Source organism: Myripristis murdjan, chromosome 15 (assembly GCF_902150065.1).
Source record: "Myripristis murdjan chromosome 15, fMyrMur1.1, whole genome shotgun sequence".
In the NCBI taxonomy this organism is placed as follows: Eukaryota; Metazoa; Chordata; class Actinopteri; order Holocentriformes; family Holocentridae; genus Myripristis; species Myripristis murdjan.
This window is the reverse complement of record NC_043994.1, coordinates 27,458,402-27,477,351: the sequence shown is the minus strand read 5'-3', so window position 1 is coordinate 27,477,351 and position 18,950 is coordinate 27,458,402. Positions and strand designations below refer to the sequence as shown.

The window sequence follows — 18,950 nt, the reverse complement described above, 5'->3', positions numbered from 1 at the left end:
GGTGTTGGGTCTTCCACGACAACAAGGGTGGCAAGATTTCAAACATTCCTGCTCGTGCTGCAGCCCTAGAGAGACCAGTGTAGACCACATGGGTTTAGTCAAAGTGTTTCACAAAACCAGTCCTTACATTCAGTTTGATGACCTGAGTCTAATACTGAAGCACCTCAGTGAGACAGTAATCAAGGTGAATGATGGGGAAAGTACACTCACTATGCAGCCAGCATGCTGGTCGTCTCAGAGTTCCTGCAGGGACAGCTTCCCCACCAGGCCAGCACAATCCAAGCCCACTCTTGACATATTTTCACAGTGCTACTCCATGTTATTCTCAGCGGTGACATTACTACTTTAATAATACAAGACATCTATAAGGTGAGTTGCTCTGACCCATCCTCTCTCAGGGACCACGGTGAATCAACATACTTTGGAGCTCTAGGAATACTCTACCTCTGCAGACACTCATACTACGTTTATTACTTCTGCTGTGCATGGTTAAACATTTAAAAAGCTCATTTAAAAAAGAACCCACTCAAAAAATTTATGGCAAAAGGCATTTTCACATATATGATCTTGCAAAAGCCTCTCACTGATTTTGCTATGATGGATGGATGATGGGTAGAAAAAGTTGCTATTGTGCTAAAACCACAACATCCCACAGAAAATACTGAAATTCACTGTCAGTTTTGGTAAGGAGTTTATTGAAATGCTTTCACATCACAGCTGGCCCGCCCCACAGTTCAGGGACAAGTGGACTGAGGCCCCGATTTTTTGCTGAGCCTTTTTGAAATGTTTGGCACACACCAGAATGCACTTGGAGTATTCACACTTGCCAAAATAATCTAAACTTTGCAAAAATGCCACAGCCCGGACCACAGACTGGAGGTGAGGAAGCCATCAAAGTTGAAAACACATTAAAGTCGAGAGTAATGTTTGATGTTTGATGAAATGTTTTATTTTGCAGTAATTAAACCCCGCCTGTACCTACATTACTCCGTACTGTTTGCATTACAAAACTGGCCACATATTCCACTTACATTTTGAACTGTGCAACTAAATTTCAAGAGGAAATCAAGTGTGAAATCACGTGATAATTAAGTTAGGGAGTCCATAAAGAACACAGTTGAAGGCTGATGGTGTAAGAGCCACTTTGTGATGAACGTCATCTCCCTTCGAGTCTGAGTGGAACTTGTGATCTGCAGGAGAAATACAATGAAAGGTGTAATTACATCCGAGGGCTATATTGAATTGTTCTTTCTATAGCCATTGTGCACTAAAGATTTATTTGTTCTTATGTGGCTTAATTATTTGAATGTTTCTGAGTGACCTCTTTGAAAAGATCAGCAGGCCCCGCACACACAGAATCATTGTGTAATGAATACAAAACCCAGATCCTTTGTCAGCAGTAGTGCAACACACACACACAGACACACACACGCACAGATGCAGAGTACACATAGAGTACACATTCAGATTTGCAGTCACATGAGGGGAACTGATGTGTGTTCTTATACTGTATTTAGATGCTTTGGCAACACTATTAATCTACCATTCATGGAAATGAAGCTGACTGAATTGAACTGGAACAAGAAGAAACAGGAGAGAGAAGAGAGAGTGTCATCAACCATACCTTATGCAAACACACAGGCTTGCAAGTGCATGAATATAAATGCAAATATGAATGGATGGACTCAAGACTGACAGTAGGATATACCATATGATCCTGTATCCCTCTGATTTCTCTCTGAGCCCTGAACGTCTCCTTTCCTCAGGGCATGAATGGTCTGTCCAGAGGTCAGCCCGACCCTCAGGAGATCTGCAACACATGGTGTTACATACCAAATGTGTTACTGTAGTTGATGATTCCCTCCATGACAGACAGGAACATCTTATTACTGAAATGGTAGACACTCGGGAGTCAGTACTAATGACAGACAGATCAAATTTCAGTGTTGTGTGTGTGTATATGTTTTGTGTATGTTTATGTGCAAAACCCACTGTTCATAATAGCATCCACACTGTGAGCGTTCCTTTGAGGGCTGCTGTGCCACTGGTTGAGGACGATACTGCCGACACCACCAAGACTCAAAAGCACAGCAGTCTCCAGGGGTTTCTCCAAGGCAAGCTGTCCAGCACTGAGAGAGAGAGAGAGAGGGAGAAAGAGAGGGGGGAGGGCGGTGTTTGTTTGCATGTCACCAACATGCAAACAAACACAGTCACAAGACAAGACAAATCACCTGAACAAAGCATTAAGTGTCACTGAACAAATCTAATATGAGACATGAGGAAGGTTCCAGGGAAGGAGGGTGAGTGTGAGTTCACCAGAAAAGCTAAATTTGTGTGATTTAAGAGCCATCTTATTACCTTTTCTGCATGTCAAGGTTGGACTGGCGGATCCTACTGACTCTGTTCTGAGCCAGGTCAAAGAGCAGAGCCATATGGCATTCTGTAGAGCAGTAAAAAAAAAAAAAAAAATAATAATAATAAAAACATCAGTCATTATCTGACAGCTGGTGCTAATTCTCTGCTACAGGGACAGGCAGATAATCAATGAAAATCGATGAAATTGTAAAACACAGTGATGCATTGTCATTGGTATGCAGTATTTCTTTTCCATATTTAAATCCAAATCCTCTCCCAGTGATCTTCAGTACATTCCAGGAGTCTGTTTGTGATTTAGAGTTGTAAATTACTTTTTTTGGTATACCCACTTTCCTTGAATCTGCCTTGTCCACTTCTAGCTCAGTTAGTGATGTCCTAGATGTCCTAGATATATATATATATATAGTAACCTTGAATTAAAAGGTTACTATATAACAGTGAATTAAAAGGTTACTATATATAGTAACCTTTTAATTCACTGTTTAAAAATCTCTTCTGGCATTTATTCCTTATATTCCTTATTAGTGCATATCAAATCAGATAATGTGTGATATGCATGTGTAAACAGAATAATTCAAAGAACTAGTAATTGACTTTTTTTCTTGTCTTTGTGTGTGTAATCAACTTGTGAATTTTTATAGTGATATCTGAAGGTAAAATTTTGAACCCCTTTCCCCTGTGTGTTAAAAACAGTGTTTTTTGGTAATATGTGGTCATAAATAGGTGATTTTCAAAACTTTCCACCAATGGGATTTCTTGGGACTTTTTTTCCCTCACTCAGGACAAACTGAGGATAAAAAATCAGTTGAGTTTGCTTCTCTTGCAATTTGTCCTAGTTTTTTTTCATAAAATGACTGGACTAAGGTGTGAGAGAGCATTGCCTATACCTTTTAAAATAAGTGGGTCGGGAAGCGGGTAGGGTACATTATTTTAATGTATTATTATCAGTGCCGGTTCTGCATATGTTGGCGCCCTAGGCGAAATGACTCCCTTGCGCCTTTCCATGCTACTACTACGGTCGGTTTGGTTGAAAATGTCGGGCGAGTGCGGGTCATTTATGAGTGTACCGCGTGTCTGTGTGTGTGTGAACGGGAATGACAGAGAGAAGGAGCGCTATGCAGAGATGAATGAATGAAACGATATTTATATTTCAAAATCGCGTTGGGAGGAAAAAAAAGCGGACTCAATTTGTGGCGCTTGGTGTTGATTGTGTGGCGCTGCACCACACACTGGTCTATGTATGGGAAACACTGATTTGTAGTGTATGATTAAAATGAATGCTAAACAATTAATTTACTGTTATTGTATTATTCACTGCATTTGTATCATTTATTTATTTATTTATTTTTCTGTATTTAGTATATCTCATTGTATTCTAAAAGCCTGACCAGGGACAAAGACTGCAAATTAGCTGAAGCTAGACGTCTTATATACATCACATTTTCCCTTTTTTGTGGCAATGTTGTATGTATCGCCCCTGTCAAATAAATATTAAAATAAAAAAAGAAAATAATAAATTTACTGTAATTTTGTGTTGCCAAAATATTGGGTGGATTTTTCTGTTGTTAAAATACCAGTCAATCACCAATATAAGCAATAATACATCTATTTTCAGAATATTTTCATTTCTGTTTTATGTCTTGAAAAGTTCTCAAAAAGATCAAGACGTCAGTCTGATCCAACTTTCTATTAATTTATGACCATCAGTTTAACATCAGCTTGACAACCATCTCTTTTCATTAAATTTTGGGTAAACTGCATCCATGCTAGTTTACCCATCTGGCTTTGATGGACAATGAAAAGTGATTATAGCTTGTTAATGGTAGAGGAAGTGAAAAAGTGACATGGAGTGCTGCAGATAACAAGAAAGAAGTTAAGATAAAGTGACCCACATTTTCCAGTTATTAGGACACGAATGCAGGTGGTGCAATACGCATGGGCCTTTTTTTCCCAGGAACACAAATCTGCCATCGCCTTCTATAATGATACTCCTGCTGGCCAATTAAATATAAAAGCTCTGGCGTGCTATGAAGTAACAGCTGGAATTCGGACCATAGTGTCAGTCACACTATACTTAGAAGTGCTAACACCAGGCTAGCGGGTGGGGCATATGTCTGGCCTGCAGCGGTGTGTAAGACCAGACTCTCTGTCAATCACATAGGCTACGTAAATACTTCCAAAATAAATGTGTGTAATCTAATCAGGTTTATGAAGCTTGTATTCCCATTCATATTCTCAGTTACAGAATGTCTACAAACACTCTATATAGTTGTGAAAATGGTATATCAGCAACCCCATAATAACACTGCATTGATTCCACACCACTAAGGAGGGTATTTCTATATATGAACACAGACAGTCGGGGAGTGAAAGACTGATGTGTTTGAAGTGATTAAACCTACCGCTCCATTTAATGCTTACATAAGCTACGCAAAGCCAAATGTGTTCCTAATTTCAATCATTCATTACCTTTTTTTTTACCTCTTAAAAAAGCTTTAGAAGATTCTAAAATTATATGATTGCATAAAATCCCAGGTACATCACTGAGAATTTTTAGGAAAAAAACATTGACAAAAAACAAACAAACAAAAAAAAAAACTCCATCATCAAACTCTCCATGTTTTTCATGAGACAGAAATGTTTATCTTGATAAATTTCCAATCCAAAGGCCTACAGTGTAGCTGTGCTCAAGCCCAAATGCGAGCCACCTGTGGAAGTACCCTTGAGCAAGACACTGAATCCCTACCAATTCTGTGGGTAGCGATTGTGAAAACAAAAATTTCTAATTTGAACAGTATAATAAGAAAATAACATAAATTAAAATAATAATAATAATAACAACAACAACAATAATAATAATAATAATAATAATAATAATAATAATAATAATAATAATAATAATAATAATAATAATAATAATAATAATAATAATAAAACAAGATTAAACAATTTCTGATCAAATTATCAGTGTTAATTCCGGGTCAAAAATTGTGGGTCATCCTGAGCAGTGAAAGACTGTTGCTGCCAACCTCATGGAGTACAACTCATTTTTCTAACCAGGACTGACAGTCTTTTGATTACTTATATAACAAGCTTTACACCTTAAATATTTTTTTCCAGTCTAATTTGGAAAATTACTATGTTATCAGGCCAATCTAACACACAATGTTTTTGTTATTTTCTCTCCCAGTTGAACTGTTTCTGTGGGATGCACAACAGTGATGAAAATATCACAGATTTTCACATTAAGCAAAGCTTTTTTTTTTCTTTTCAGTAAATCAACCAATGAATTTCTAAAATACTGCTTTTGGTAATTCACCTGGTTTCATTGAGTGAGGTGAAGATCATTGCTTTGCCTGTGCGATAATCAGGCTGTGAAAGGACACTGCCTCTCAAATAGGTTGGTAACCTTTGTTTGGCAAGGTTTCACTCAGTATCCTCAGGGAAACGTTTGTTTAGTGCACTACACTGAGACCATGGAGGATTATGGGTGCAGTACATTACCAGACAGGTCGAGGACTGCAAGTTTGGCAGGCAGGACGTTTGCCAAGAAGCGCTCCATCCCCAGGAAAATGAAGCCACTGCATTTGCACAGCAGCTGTTCCACCTCGGACAGACTTGACAGAAATGGAAAAGGGTTAGTGATGTACAAGTGGTGCAGAAAACAATGCCAACACACAGTAAGATGTTGAATAAAGACATGGCTTATTCTTTGTTTTCTTTCCTTTCAGAGAATGATGTCTCTTATTTAAGCCCTTATATGGCATGAATGATGTAATTTAGTTGTAACAAGTTATTACATTCTAATAATTGATGGGATTGCTACAATAACTAAAAACACCCACAAACAGTGAATAAGTGTTGCCATTTCTGGATTATGTGATACATTTTTGTGCTGTTAGAAGTGAAGGTGTGTGTGTATTTATGTGACTCTCAATCACTGGCCTCTAACCTGGGTGTTTGTTGGCTGCCCATGAAGCCCTCCCACAGAGGAGTGAAATGTTGGCTGTGCGTCTCCATAGTTTTCTTCATACTCTCTGTCAGACTGGTCCCTTCTGTGTCAAACAGAGACAACAAGATACACACTTTTCAAAACTTTCTGCTTGCTCACTTGTCTTTTTAAAAATCAGTGCACTCCCTGCCATCACGTACTGACAGTTTTGTAATGGAGAGAGTTCAGAACAGACACTCCCAAGAGGAAACTACTGCTCTTCTCTGTAGTTACAAGGCATGAATATACAGCAAATCATTCCAAACATGTTAGCAAGGGCAAACGATGCCCTTCTGTAAGCTGGAATCATATTTCTGGAGATACTGAAAGGCCAGTCACAATGTGTTCAGCTACAAATAACTTTATAATACAATATAACATGTTTCCATAATTTTGGAAGTTTCCAGTGTTTTTTTTTTTTCTTTTTTTCTTTTTATTTAACTGATTGATCAATTCAAAATTAGTCATATTTGCCTCTATTTACATGCACACAATAATGCTGCTATTTTTTTACATGACTGCATAAACTGACAGCTCCCCATAATAAGTACCTTTGCATGACTAAATTAGTTTTTTTTTTCTTAAAACCACCAGAAACCATTGTTTCTTGTCCCACCACTTCCACCCATGATTCTGTGCTATCACATCATGTCATTCATCGCAGCCATGGGCCTTAAGACACAGCGGCCCGTTTTAGTAATTATTGTGATGCAAAATTATGGAGCCCCCCGCCCCAGGGTCAACTGAGAAAAGAACAAACTATGCTCTTGGATTTATAAACTGTGCCCACAGATTTAGAAACCTTTTTTATTTTCTTAGCTAACAACAGCAGTGCTCCATACAAGGTTTGTTTTGTGGTTTCTTTCTCTTTCACTCACTCACTCAAATACTGCAGTGATTGGACAAAATTGCAAACTAACAGATACCGTGGGGACTGGTTGAAGAAATTAATTCTTGCTGTCACAAGGTTGTGTAATCTTAGAATAGCTTTCAATGGCATATCAAAATTCCATGCCTCAGGTATACCATCTGTATGCTGCACTCAGCAAACTGCAGCATCTTTCAATGAAAATTCAGTGTGAGAATTGGTGAGAACAGGTGGTCATTAAGAAGTGAAGTAGAATGGAGAGAGAACTTTAAAATGTCTCATCATGGAGCTGCGAGACCGACTTCATCAGTACGTCCCCAAGATGTTGCTGTTGCTGTGTAAACCAAGTTATAGCCAATCCGTTTGGTATGCAAGAGCAATACTGTGTGCTTATTTTGAAGGACCCCAGTGCTGTTTGCGCAAAATTTAAACTAAGTACCCAAACTGGATCATGCCTGCATAATTGTGCAGCATTCTGAAAATGTTTACCACATCCCTCAAATTACAGGCTACAGGGTGAATGATATACTGGTCCTGTGCTCACATCGCTATAGGAATTTAATCAAGTCAACGGGAAAGCCCTTATTTATCCCACAAGTAATTGTGAATGACAGATATTGGTTAGAAGCATCCTTTAATCTAGCCCCAAAGCATTTTTGCCAGCATCGAAACAGGACCCTCAATGGGAATTGCAAATAAAGATATACAAGGCCACCAAAGTAAAGCTTCGTAAAAAAAGAAAAAACAAACAAACAAACAAACAAAAAAATCTCAATCTAAATCTCAAAGTGAATCCACACTCGTCTCTAGTGACACACATTAACATACAACACAGCACCCATAGGAACTAAAAGAGAAACTGCTAGGGCTGCATTTACCTCGGCCGGCAGAGTTGGACAGGGATTATGTTTTCTCCTCATGCTGCTTTTGCAGACAGCAACAGCGACTTTTTTCAAAAGTTTGTAAAATGGTATTAGGGTTCTACAATGGCATATTAGGGCCATTGTGGGGAAAAATACGGAGCCGGAAGAAACTCGTAATTTCTGAAAATAAAGTTGTAAATTTATGAGAGACGATTATTAAGTCACAAATTTGCAAGAAAAAACTTGGAAGAAGAGTCTTTTGGCCAAGGAACCACATGGCTTCACTTTGCAAGGTTGGATCAGCCACACTCTGCAGATGCTGCCGCTCGCCATGTATCAGGCCTGCAGCTGCTGATCAAATTCTACTTTCCAGTGAGATTTAGGAACAAAGAAGTCCTGGTGATTTGAGCCCAGAATCCCAATATTGTTCTCTTCTGAATCAGCCAAGTCACTGCAATGTCTCTTCAAAGTCCGGATGCTGATGAGAATATTGTGATTCTGGGCTCAAATCACCAGGATTTCTGTCTGACTAAATGCCACAGGAGAAGAAAAACTATTTTTCAGACTTTTTTTTTCTCATAAATTTACACCACATACTGCCGCACACACACACACACACACACACACACACACACATGGTTTCGTTTTGGATAAAAAGTTAAAATTGACTTAAATGACTGCATGGATTAAATTTACTTACCAAAGTAGCCTTCATTGTAAAGGTCAACGATATCTTAGAAGGAAGGTTAAGAATGTTATGGACAGTATTTTATGGAAAACAAACAAACAAAAAACACTGACAACATTTTCCAATAGCACAAAAGAAATGGGCATTAATAAGAGCACATATTTGTCATGCAGTGGCCACAGATGTTATTTTTTAAACATAATTTTTACATGTTCACCCACAAAAAAGATACATTTGAAGTTATGTGTGTCTACTGGCAGGGTGTTTGGAGGCAAGACACGATCCACAGGTACCTGGGTAAACAACACATTTGGTTTTATATATTAAAGCCCTTGTACTTTTAAATTTGCAAGTACCAACAGCAACAGAAGACATGAAAGAGGCTTTGAGGGCAGATGAGAAAGAGGAAAGGAGGAAAATAGGAGCGAGAGCGAAAGGGCTTGGTGGAGAAACAGAAGGAGCAGTGCATGACAGAGGATAAATGCTAAGAAGTAAGACACAGGATCATCACAAAACTACATCATGTAATTGACTGAAAAGCCATGCACAAAAAAGAGGTAGTAGGAATTTAACGTCTGTGCTGCCCTCCTGTTGGAGTAACACTTTTGACTGTAATTACAATAAGAGGAAGATATATTGATGAACTGTCACAAAATTTTGCTTTTTTATCGTAGTATCTTTTTCTTTAGTGGTAGTATGCGTTCATGTGCATGCATGCGTGTGGGTGTGTGTGTGTTCATCTGCTGGGAAGCATAAAAGTGTGACCCACCGCCACACTGCACCACCTGGCAGAGGGTCTCAGCTGGTCTGTGTGTGTGTGTGTGTGTGTGTGTGTGTGTGTGTGTGTGTGTGTGTGTTGTCTGGAAGGTCTGGTCCCCATTTAGGGAAAAGTTTAAGAAATAGGGATTACACACCTGTAGCCTGTCTTTTTTTTTTTTTTCTTAATAAAAGACACACTATTCAAAGAAAGCAGTGATCATTTTAAGGCAATTTGACAAAAGAAATCCACATTTCTAATATAAAAAAAATATTTGAAAACAGGTCAAATTTGACCTGAACAACAACCCAGGAAGGTTGACAACAGGAAGGTTAAATAGTTGCCAGTGCTGACAGCAGGTAAAGTAATATTGCTGCTTGTATCTGCCAGGGCCAGATTAATTTACTGAACTCACCACTTTGATGGCTTTGCTTTGATCTCCCTTCCCCTTGGCTCCTTTACCACCTTTGGTCTCCTTTTTGTTGTCACTTTCAACTGCCACAAACAGGAAGCAGAATTAATACATCCACTATCTGAGGTGAAATTACACTGCATTTTGACAAGGCAAAATAAATAAATAAAACTTAAAAAATAAAAATGAATTTCATGTCCATGATATTTGTGAAGTCAATGACATTTCATGGTGACTGTTGTGAAAGTTCCTCACAGATTTAAGAGAAAAAAAAAACTCCAAAACTCAAAATTTGCATTGTTTTCTTCTGAATAGGCCTAAGTCATGGCAATGCCTCTTCAAAGTCCTGCTGATGATAATATTGTGATTCTGGGATAAAATCACCAGGATTTCCTTCTTTTTATTCATAAATTTCTGATTTTTTTTTTCTTGTAAATTTACAACTTTAATCTAAGAATATCTGGAATATTTATAATGGAATATCTGCTCCATAATTGTTTCCCCCTACAATGGCTCAAATATGTGCACGTGGTTGACGTAGCTCATCTAGCAACTTTATGCAACTTGAGACAACATTTCATATTATGCAGAACTTTTTTTTTTTAACAGCATGGTCACTGATGGGTAAGGGTGAAACTTAGCAGTCAAACAATGTGCCCTGTACTGTAATGGCCTCTACGGCTTCTTTTGTGAATTTTCTGTTGGTAATGTTTCTGTACATACAGGTATTTTCTTTAGGTATTTTGCTCAGCCACTGGGGCTCTCTTTGCTCATCCTTACTATCCTGTTGCTTCTCCTATTTCCTCTAAACAAATTGCTGTTGATGCAGTTGGAAATTTAATATGCATCATTTCTTGTGCTCCAGACAACAACAAATGTAAAACCATGAACTGGACAGATGCTGAATCATTGTGTTATGTCAGTCAGCAATTGAGAGTACCCAAACAAACACTTAGTCGAAAATGTCACAAATTATGCATGGCAAAATTTGAGCCAATGACAACAGACACTGATACAAAAGTAAGCATTTGACATCTGAAGGCAGTCTTTTTATAGTGAGGGCTAATTTGTTCCATGCATGCTTCATGCAAAGCACCACACAGAATAACAAATAGCCCCTTCAAGTGGTTTCCGGTGCATCTTCTTGACACAATGTTTAACTATGGATTCTCAAATTGTGGTAATACTGATCCAAAAAATACTTTTTAAAAGTGTTTTTTCTCATTACTGTGTTCAATCCAGGTACTGGGAGGTGTGATAAAATGAATGTTTTGTGCCTTTGAGTTAGTGGCATATGCAAGGGTCAAGTGAAACAGACACACATGCACACACGTGCACGCACATGTATGCAGATGCACACACATACACATAGAGGCACACACTAATTTAACTGTAACCTTTGTACATCCACCAAGATATGCAAATGATGCAACCTTTTAAAAGGTAAGGCTGTCTGCAACATCAAATTCAGTGCTTTCTTCCATTATATGGATATGCTTATAGAGAGGGACAGAACACAACCTTCTTTGAAATCTAGGGTTTCTGGTAAAAGGCTTTCAAGGAAAACAAGGACAGTGCATATCTGATAGTGAAATTATGAGTGCTAATAATAATTAGACTGGTGACAACCTGTGAGGTGGGATGTGTGCATCATATAATGATTCTTATGATTCTTACAAAACAATATCTACACTGGCTATAGCAACTTAATGTAAGAATCTGAAGAGCTTTTCCTTGCATTCCAAAATCTCAAACTTTCAAAGCACTTCAAATAATGAAGTGGACAATGTTGATAACCTAGTGGATTTCACAATATGTCCATATCCTCACAGCAGCACAACGTACAAAACCCAAAGAGACAGGAGGACTAAATATTAACCTAGACCACAATATATGTGTAGTAACCCCTGGACAGTCAAACAGTCTAAACTATGTTCAACAGTCCCAGCTCTGATGTGTCCTGGCAGGCACAGAGACTATAGTATAGTCTCTGAGTCTCCCCTCTCCTGCCCCTTCTTCTTAGAGACCATACTATAGTAAATGACCAAATCAATTTCAGCAAAGCAGGGCACAGTGTTCACAGCTGTCTGCATGAACTTCTGCATACCAACAGGATGTGAACTGACCTTTCTCTCCTGAGCAAATTTCATGTCTATGGATGGCTGCCTGCAGTCTACAAATAGTTGCACTGAGATGCTATATTGCAGATAAGCTAAGTCTTTGGACATTCAAAATAGTAAGACATTATTTTGCTTAGGGTATTATGAGGAATTGTCTGAGGTAAACATCCAGTCACACAAGTACTTAGCTGTCTAATTATTAATAGTATTTTATCAAGAGATATGCTCTCATCCTTTCATGGAAAGCATATACACTGTGTACATATCAATTCTAGTCCTTTTTATAAACATATCCTCGCACAGACAAATTGTTTGACGTTGTGCACTTTGGCTCTGTTTCAAACACAAAAATAAGTAATAATAAAATGTAAAAATAACAAAATTTGAAACCCTGAATTAACCTGGGGACTTACACAGGGAGAAACCCTCCACATATTTATGTGTTCACACCTATACCACCTTGTACCACTGAGCAATGCAGTGTACTTCACCTTCTTCAGAGGATGCAAAGGTCTTTTTCTGCATTATCACTGACAATTCAGTAATATTGACTGTGTTCATTTGGACAGACTGGCTTAGTGTGCATTTGTGCTTTTGTTTTAAGTTGTAGGTATTTATAGGAGGGCATCTTATTATCAGTGAATGATTATGTTTATGTTTATTATCTGTATTAGGCATAATGACTGGGAGGACATGCTGCAATTTGGTATAATCAAAGCTAATGCAGGACTGGAAAATGTATGTCCTAATGCAACACAACCCTAGCCAGCTAAATAGTTGGCCCAAAAGTATTCTAAAAAGAAATTAAATGAAATGACTCCTGAATGAACAGCTTTATAAGCAATTAAAAAAGCATCATTATTTCCAATAATTTAAGCATGCGCTACTTATTAGATGAAGGCAGTAAAACTAGGCTGAATGAATGTGGAGTGGCAGTTCTCTTGACAGGTTTAGACCTGCCAAAAATATCTCATGGCCACAAGCTGGGGTAGTTGGGGTGCTCATTTGCACTTCCACATTCATTAGTTTTCAATTAATGCAAGTGTAATGAACACTCGGTTACTCATGTCTTTTGTTTGCATTAAAAACTAGTCATGCATGTGAATATTGGGTCAAACTAAGCTTGAGTGCGCATGTGTGTGGGCGGGGGGTGGAGGGGTGGGGGTAGGTACACTGCCAATCTGATGGTTTTGACATTTGGCAGCCTCAGACATGTTTGAATACTGCTGCAGGCCTATCCAAAACAGGAGACATTTTTGTTTCTGCAGTAGTAAGTCTGCAGAATGAGTCACAGACATGGTGAGCTTTGATTCCTTAAAAGTCTCTATTCCATATTTAACCTCTGTATTATGATGTTATATGAAATACAAGTTCAATTTACTGATTAACATCAACAAAACATAACCACATAAACAAGGCTATCAACAAGAAGGTCAGCAGCCTATATCAGCCCTTAGACTGCATTTTACATTGGGCGCCAGTAGGCCAGATTAAGTGGAAAATCAGCTGGTTTGCTCATAGCACCAAAGGATTACTTTAGGGCACAAAAGAGGAAAAGGCTGCTGTTCTTCCAGCACAAGCAGAGCTATAGCTTTTTTAAAAATGGGACATACTGGGATGACTTACTGATCATCTTCACTAAAGCAAAAGAGAAAACATAAGCAGAGCATCACCAGTAAGGAGCAACAACCTCTTAATGAAGGGAAACGACAGGATTTTTTTTTTTTTTTTTTTAAATGTGGTCTTAAATTTGAGAAGTACTAGTACTAACAACACCACTGACTTGTGTATGGTAACTACAGACAATTATATATTGCTATTTAAAAATGTTAACACAAAGTACTTTCAAAAATGTGTATGTGTGTCTATGGTACCTTCTTTGGTTTCTCTGTGCAGGCGACTGTGGAGGAGTTGGAGAGAAAAGTCTCGGGACACCGACATCAGGCCTTCCTGCAGGATGGACAAGGCTTCCAGTGGTAACTCCAGCAGCCTCCTGTCTGCCAGCAACACCAAATTCTCCCTTGGCTCCATCATTGAACCTACTGTACATGCACAGTATACAGTACATATAAAGCAATCGCAAACACATACACATAAGTTAACTTAAATTGCATATTTCATATTGATTAAACTTTTCTTTCGTTTTAATTCATTCATATATTTGGTGTACACTGCCAGTGTCTGCAGTTTCTGGTGACTGCTTCTGCTCCAAAAACATAGATTTTTCTAATTTTTTACAGGCTTGCTATTGCTTAGTGTCTTTATAATAGATACAGTGGCTTGTTAAGATATTTAGTTATCATTTTATATCTGTAAACCAACTTGTATCAAATCATATCATATTGCCAAGAGATATTAGGACTGCAGCCTGCCTGTGTGGCCACCTGATGATGTGCTGTCACTGAGTAGGTAGGAGCAAAATACATGCAACGACCAGTGTGCTGATCCATATGGTACACTGTATAGATAACCATAAGGCCTCAGGGGGACACTGACTATCAGGTATTGTAGATGACGTGAGCACACACCCGATAGACCTTTGTCCGAGCCTTCTTTCTCTTCCTTTTCCCTACGCATGGTCATCTCTGGGACTGATATTGACGGAGCCGGATGCCTGAGAAAGGGAGATAAGGACATGGAAGGATTGGTATGAGAAACAGAAGGAACATGACAAAGACATAAGGAGGTGCAGAATGATCCAGGCACAAGGAATTGGAACTATTAGAGAATCTGTGGCATTTGCTTGGTGTAAGCATTAAAGCCTGCTGAATGCATGCAAAAAGCATGTTGAGAGCCTCTTGCTTCCTTAACTTGATGTATTTCCATTTGAAACAGGATGCTGAGGCAGGACATAACACAGAGAAGCATCTTTCAAAAGTGTAAGGCTGGATGCAAATGTACTAGCAGACTCTACCTTTGTGGACTTCAGTCTTATATACCGAGATGTTAACTACAGCAATTTGCATCACAACATAAAGTCTGCAAGGACCTCAGACTGTTAGGGCACAAAAACTACTAACTGGATGGGACTTCAGACCTCAAACCATTTGTTCATCTGAACCTGATTGAAACACTCATATCCCATACACTTAGCAATGTAAAATGAAAAATATGCATAAAGGACTATTTTTTGCATTTCTTCCCTTAATGTCTTTATGCCGTCATGCTGTCCTTTTTGCTATGAATTTAGGCCAGTCCTACTACTCCTTATGAGCACCCTTGCAGACTTAGTGAATTTTACAATTGGGCAGCCCTTGCAGCATCAGACTTCATGGGAATTCACAATTTAAGTCTGCTGGTCAGAAAGTGTGTGGAAGACCACATCCTTGAATGTAACCACACAATCAGCAAACATGAGTAGATGCATGCACATATAGACAAACACATCACAACCCTGTAAATAAATCAAACAATGCAATCAATCACCATGCAAAAACCCGTATAAAATGTAACAGTAGAACTCTGGTGCTCAAACATTTTCATTTCAAAGTATCAAAGTTTACTTGCTCTTCCCTACAGCTAAGGGAACTAAATGAAATTCTCCAAGCCTTTGTAGTTGACAAAATAGGAAATCTGATGACCTACATAACTCACCTGAAGCAAAAGTCAAACTGTGTGAGAATTGGATGCAGATAGTCTTCCATAGACTGCACAATTTCTCTGAAGTGAGATGTTACTTTTTCATCTGCAATGGTTTTCTGTGCAGGGGGAAGGCAAAGAAAGCACAGGGAGTTGCAACTGAAGTAAGCTAGTAGCTGCTGTATGAGGCCACTGATTACTTTCATACACACACATCACACACACACAGCTGAGCAATGTTTGGTTGTTAAAGTCAGACTTCTAACATCTCCCCAGTGAACGAGAGAAGACGTGAGCTGATGATAATTACGGTGGAGTAAGCTTGTTTATGAGGTGGTGGAGTGGATAATGTTAATGGGGAGAAAGATGAGCAGAGGTCTCAACAAGACCTACGAGGGGAAAAACCTGGCGCTCCTGATGGACATCGAGTCTGCCCTCATTGCCCTGCCGACAGGCTTCCTTGACGAGGGACTCTCTGGTCTCCTGACCAAAGGCCTGAGTCTGCTCCCGAAGTGCCTGCAGAGCCCTCGGGCTGACTGAAACCTTGGCTACCCTGCAGCATGTCAGTGTACCTGCAACAGAGTTCACACACACAAACAGACATGCATACTCACTGACATATATGTATACAGGCATTATAATTGGTCTCCCTGAGCAGCACACCGCCCCTCTCCAGCCCCTTCTTCTTAGATTTCTCTCCCTTTCCATGTCCCTCTCTCCCTCTCATCTTGTTTTCTCCTCCTTGTCTTTTGGTGTGGTGTGTATGAATTTGTCATCACTCTCAGGCAGTAAGTCTGATTCTACCCAATTCTTTTTCTCCCTTCTTTTCTTATTTCTTTTTTTTCTGACTAGTCCCAGGAAAAGTCATTTGAAGGGGTAGCATAGCAATGCTCAGGGGGTACTGTTTGACTTATGAAATCTGGTGTTCTCATGTTAGGCCAGCTACAAAAGAGGTCAAAGGGAATCTCCAGGTGATTTGCTATGCACTTCATCTCTTTTTCTCTCTCTTGGTCTTCATTAAATCTGAACTTTTCATCTGCCTCACAGAAAAATGTTGCGTGGGAATACTAATTTCATCTTCTTCTATCTGAATGGTGACGACAATGCCATCCGTAACGTTGTATGTATATGAAGGCCGTATTTCCCTGGAGCTATGGAACAAATTGGATCCAGTACAGGCATAACTCATAACATAACACACCTTAAAATGCCCTGTCTGAAATGCCCTGCATATGTCATACAGGTAGGAAGGCTAATTGCAGTTAGTCACCATTACACTGATAACATTAATTTAACAATATAGGATGTAATGTGTTTGACTCTACATTAGTTTAGCACACTGGTGAAAGAAGTTAAATGTTTGCGCATTCCAAATATATACTCTAAATACAAGACATGGTTTGCAAACATTTATTAATAATTTGTAACATTATTATAAAAACTGCACAGTAGGCCTCACTTGGAACTTGCACAGCCTTCCCTTTATGAGTTGCTGTAGGCTTGGTCTTCTCATAGAAGGCTCCATAAAGTTCTGACCTGAAATACAAACCAAGAACCAAAGAAACAAAGAAAAACATTGCACACATTTTCACCATATTCATATAACTTGCAGTGCATCTCAAGTTAATTGTAGACACTTGACCCATCAGCCCTCTAGTGGCTTGTCTGCTACATTGCAAGATCCTTTTGCCCCAAATATGGCTGTAGTCTGCATCTTATGAGATGACTGACCTGCGGTCATATTATCATAAGCCATAAAACAGTCAGAGGCAGACAGTACCCATCCTGACTGTGCTGAAGCAGAATGATCCTCATGTTGTCTGGCAGCTCTCCAAGGATGTTTAGATGGTTGGGACTGATGGTCAAACGGCTGTAGGCCTGCAGAATGGAAGGTCAATGCAGGTTCATGGGTTTTGAATAATTCATAGGAGTTTCTTTCAAAGTGTTTTTTTTTTGGGGGGGGGAATGAGCTTTTTAAAGCCTCTGTATAGAACAAAAACAGAGAAAAATATCCCCATTGCCAAACAACCATTCAAACAGAAGCATGAATAAAACGATTCCAGGTTAGATAACAGTTAGGGCGACATGTTTGTCCTTCTAATTTCAGATATGTTAAAAAAAGCCTATCCTCTAAGAGCTTAACAAAAGAGATACCACCTAACATAGTTGAAAAGGGGGGATGATGGAACATTTCTCTGCATTTAAATAAGACTGTCAGCAGGGATAAAAAAAGAGGTGATCACATTTTCAAGAGGAAGAACAAGTATCACTTCACATAATAATTACATCAAATAAAAAAGAGTGAAAAAGAGCAACAGCTATCATCAAAATTACAAAAATATCTCTGAAGGTATGACTCGGGCCACAATCATTGTCTTCATTAGATAACAATGTACATAACATCCTTTGCTAAAGAGGTTAATGATTAAGCTGATTTATGTGTTAAGTGGCAAAATCATTTGAACTCTATTTTAAAGAATTAATGAGCTATTGTAATTGTTATTTCAAGAAACAAAAGTGGGTTTCTACAACTTCTAACTCTAGATGATTTTGGATTCCTTGATTCAGGGTAAGGGCTAGAAGAGGATGGTAGCAAAAACAGCACCACCATCCAGGGTCCTATTTGAACTGGACATGACAGCATCCATAAATCATGAGTGGGGGAGTCTGGTGGGTCTATACCTTAGAGAGGCTGTTGAGAGAGTCCTCCACTCCCTTCAGCATGCTGCTGGGCCTCTCCTCCTGAGAGAGGAGCAGCTTCCTGCGGAGGCTGAGCAGAGCCGAGAGCTGATGCACTGGTGTCAGTACAGGCAGAACTCAGGACCTCTGCCATCATTGCAGCACTGCAGCAGCTCTGGGAAGAAAACAGAATATGTATGAATGATTTCTTTTAGCAAGCACTAATGACAGGAATTAAGTGATGACAACTTCAGCAATACCGTTGTGTAAGCCAAGATGATTAGCTCAGTCACTAATAACATGTATGCATGTGACACAAAGCACCTGAAACAGGGCCAGATATTGACCCGTTGCCACAGGGTCAAACCGGCCATGACACTCCACCATGTTGAGGCAGGCACTCGCCAGGATGGAGGAGGGCAGCTTGTGTTGAAGACACAGGGTGATGGCCTGGGCTAGCATCTCACTGGCTTGGGCAAACAGCTGCTGGGCTCTATGCCTCCTCCGCTGCACGGAAAAGAGACATCATAGACACATGCATGCACACATGCAAAAAAGAAGGCACACATCCACACATTCATAGGCATATGCTGGTGGCTATCAAAGTGAAAGCCAGC

At 39.2% G+C, this 18,950-nt stretch overlaps 1 protein-coding gene across 1 annotated transcript in view; it reads right to left on the bottom strand.

Annotated features, from left to right (window-relative positions):
- Window positions 1-808: 808 nt before the first annotated feature.
- The window catches only part of cfap46 (cilia and flagella associated protein 46), a 61,578-nt gene continuing 43,436 nt past the window's right edge, over window positions 809-18,950 (bottom strand). The window contains 18 exon segments of the mRNA XM_030071137.1: window positions 809-1,190; window positions 1,709-1,810; window positions 1,993-2,129; window positions 2,359-2,440; window positions 5,881-5,993; window positions 6,329-6,431; window positions 8,799-8,831; window positions 9,019-9,079; window positions 9,959-10,038; window positions 13,950-14,117; window positions 14,604-14,689; window positions 15,670-15,773; window positions 16,048-16,226; window positions 17,114-17,190; window positions 17,435-17,532; window positions 18,337-18,445; window positions 18,447-18,508; window positions 18,658-18,840. Of these exon segments, the coding sequence (XP_029926997.1) occupies window positions 1,078-1,190; window positions 1,709-1,810; window positions 1,993-2,129; window positions 2,359-2,440; window positions 5,881-5,993; window positions 6,329-6,431; window positions 8,799-8,831; window positions 9,019-9,079; window positions 9,959-10,038; window positions 13,950-14,117; window positions 14,604-14,689; window positions 15,670-15,773; window positions 16,048-16,226; window positions 17,114-17,190; window positions 17,435-17,532; window positions 18,337-18,445; window positions 18,447-18,508; window positions 18,658-18,840 (1,890 nt within the window). The 3' untranslated portion in view covers window positions 809-1,077.